This window comes from Anopheles nili, chromosome 3 (genome assembly GCF_943737925.1).
Source record: "Anopheles nili chromosome 3, idAnoNiliSN_F5_01, whole genome shotgun sequence".
Lineage (NCBI taxonomy): Eukaryota > Metazoa > Arthropoda > Insecta > Diptera > Culicidae > Anopheles > Anopheles nili.
In genome coordinates this window covers 64,349,110-64,352,186 of record NC_071292.1, presented here as the reverse complement: position 1 = coordinate 64,352,186, position 3,077 = coordinate 64,349,110, and the positions used below count along the sequence as shown (strand labels likewise).

Sequence of the window (3,077 nt, the reverse complement as noted above, 5' to 3'; positions counted from 1 at the left end):
CTGAGCGGTGAAATTATCCCCCCCGTGCGTTGAAAAGGGGGGCATAAGCAAGATGGCAAACATCCTGCTGCCCCAGATGTGTACAAAGGCGAAGGCGTGTGAAGGACGACCAACCGAAGACAAAAAAAAGCCGAAGACCAGCCGTAAGAAAACCGATCACGGAAGGACCTCTCTTGGGGCGGCGAGCGAGCAAGGTTTTAAATAACAATTGCATCTGGCGAGTGGAGTTGAGCGCAGTTTTATTTATTATGCACCGGTCATTATGCGACCAGTGGGCGGACTGTGGACGGAAATAATGCAGAAATCCCACCCAAAAACCCTCTTCCGTACCGTTCAGGCGAACAAACGAAAGAGAAAGAAAAGACGAAGCCAAAAAGAAAGAGCGAGAGAGAGAGTCAAAGAGGGATGCATTTCTGCATTCGTTGCACCGATCCGGTCGATGGCGCCCTTTTTTTGAGGTGGGTCAGGGACGGTCCGATGCACCACGGCAGTAGTAATCCAGCTCGATGTAGTACGGCAGAAGCCAGGGTCCGTTCAGGCTGAACGTGATCGCCCTCTGGCCGATGGCTCCACGGGTGACGAGCGCGTTGAAGCCCTGGTACGCCACGTTCGACGCATCGAGGCTGACAGCTGTTATCGGGCGCTGTTACGGCGTACGCGTTATTACTATTATTAATGGGTTTTTGAGAACCACCCCGAACCAGCCCCATCGACTCACCGTGCTGCTGTAGTCCACCTGCACGGGCGTTTTCGTCCCGATGCCAACGACTTTCTTCGCGCACAGCGTATCCGTCGGTGCGATGGTGCCGTAGAAATAGCTAAAGTCCCCATTGCTAGCCACCTGCCCGAACCGGGTGCTGGTGGCGAACATCGTGAGAATCGTCGCAAGGATCTGCAGGGACGACGTGGGGCCGCTTGTTCGTTTTGGCATCCTTATTGTTTTTTTTTTTTTGCTAGCGTTTGGCTTCACTCACTGGTTCGATCGTGAGTTGCGATCGTGCGAAAGGATGCAGCCCGTTTTATAGCCCGTACACATCCGGGATCCGGGTAAGGATGTCCTGTCCGGGGTTGTGCCGGTTTGGCTTACGTAACCGTCCAGCTGGACTTGCCTGAGTTTGTGTGGTTGTGTGGGGGTGAAATCCGCTGCTGACCCCGTTCGCGTGATCGGTCGTAAGTTGCGTGAAGTGATAGCTTCCGTTTTTTTGTTTGCGAGGAGCCACTTACGATGATGTCAGATTGATTCGGGCGGCTTTTTAAGGGAACAGAGAGAGAGAGAGAGAGTGTGTGTGTTGAGGTCGATTACTCTTAAGTCAGATGGCACTCTTATGGGGAAGAAGACTAAGATGAATTTAAACTACGTTTTAGGACCTTTTTTTGTAACTGGAATCCTTCCACTAATATCTATCCTTTCTTTGGCATAGCTGAGAACCCAATGCTTCCGATGACACGTTTGCGAGTTCTATTCAACATCCAACTCCACCCAGCACCGGTTCCCGTTTATCACGAAACAATGTGTCACGATGCGTGTCACACTGGGTCCCAGCGTTCCGCCTTTTTCGTTTCGCCACGCACCATTACGAACGCCCTGCGCGGTCGAAATCTCACGCTGATTTTAATGTTTTTGGGTGAGAAAAATTCAACAGCGCTTATCAAACTGTTTCAGCTTAACCTGGGTGTGTTTTTTTTTGTTCTTCTTTCATACTGTACAGTTCGTTCTGTGACGTATTTTAATTCTGGCAGCCGGTCGTTTCCCTCCCAGCGATGGCCCAATGGTGCCAAAAACCGGTTCCACAGTGTTCCGGATCCGTTTGGTTGGAAAAGAGCCAGTGAAGCAAAAAAAAAACAACAGAAAAGGATGATTGTTTCGAGACGGATTTTCGACAATCAACCAATCGGTTTGGGATTGTGTGCGGGGTTGTGTTAAATTTAATTTTCAACCCGTTTGGTCGAGAGAAAAGAAAAAAATGCCCACGGTGCGGCAACATCCACGCCGACCGGAAGTTACTGCGGTGATATTCATCGGCATCCTTATTATCCTTCCGATTAGCGCCGGGAACGTGGGTCGCGAGGAACCGGTTCCATCGCACCGAGGCACCGCGGGTCCAAAAAGGGTCACAATAATAATTGTAAGAGTAATAACCGTGGGTTGCAAGGGGATGAAAAAATCGCCAACATTAAAACAACATACGACCCGTTGAAGGGAAAACGCGACGAATGGATCGTCCACGGTGGCGATCGCGATCCTGTTCCAGCATCCTTTCTCACCCGGGACGATCACACAACGGCCCCGGCAAGACGCATTCGTATCTTCGCTATGCAAATGATGTTGATTTTTTTTTCTCGCTTTCGTGCTTTTGTTTAGCCGCTTTCAACAAAGCCAAAGGGTTACCCGACCGGTCGCCCTTTGGCCTTTGATTCCTGGTGAACCTTACGAGCGTTGCGTGTGAGAACTTCCGTTTTGTTTTCCTTGATCCTTGGCGTGCAGGAGGTTTTCTCGCTGTGAGATTCCTCTCTAATGCGTCCAACACCTTATGGTAGAACCCAAAAGACGAATCGCTTGTGTTCCGGTTATCAAACGCAAAGCTGATGTGGTGAGAAAATTAGGGAAATTTTGTAACCTCGAGAGAGCGCTTTTTACGAGACCCTTATTTTTTCTGGTGGAAAGAAAGTAAAGGATGCAAACATTTTAAAACCCGAAGCAATTGCTTCCATGGCAACTAAATGAAAAGTGAGCTGCTACGATGGTACACAAATTTGAAATGCGTTTTGAAGACCGTTGACGATTATATTTAAACTGCATTCAATAGTTCGTAGCTTAGCTCTATAGAAATATCTATATTTTGTACAAAAGCTGCATTTATCCACTTGTTAAATGCTTGATTTTCCTACCGATAAATAGTTGCCGAAACCCGCTCCACAGAAATGCCAATCAATATTCTCGCGGAGAAACAATTTTAACAAGACCCTGACCGCTTCATCATCAGATTGACTTCAAACGATCCCCCAAGGCGATTGAGTTTTTTTTTTCGCTCGCAGCGAGTAAAGCATTTGCATTTCGATTGTCCAGTCGTCCTGCT

General features: G+C 48.5%; 1 protein-coding gene across 1 annotated transcript; it reads right to left on the bottom strand.

Moving 5' to 3' along the window:
• Nucleotides 1–463: 463 nt before the first annotated feature.
• Nucleotides 464–871, bottom strand: LOC128724818 (uncharacterized). The gene is made up of 2 exons (XM_053818540.1): nt 719–871; nt 464–643 (listed from the first exon to the last, which is right to left on the bottom strand). The coding sequence occupies exons 1-2, from the start codon at nt 869–871 to the stop codon at nt 464–466; spliced, it is 333 nt and encodes a 110-aa protein (XP_053674515.1).
• Between the last annotated feature and the right edge of the window lie 2,206 nt (nt 872–3,077).

Excerpts from the sequence above, each read along its gene's own strand:
- LOC128724818 (XM_053818540.1), bottom strand. The coding sequence starts at position 871 with ATGTTCGCCACCAGCACCCGGTTCGGGCAGGTGGCTAGCAATGGGGAC. Across the intron at positions 644-718 it reads AGGTGGACTACAGCAGCACG|CGCCCGATAACAGCTGTCAG; the intron begins GTGAGTCGATGG and ends ACGCCGTAACAG.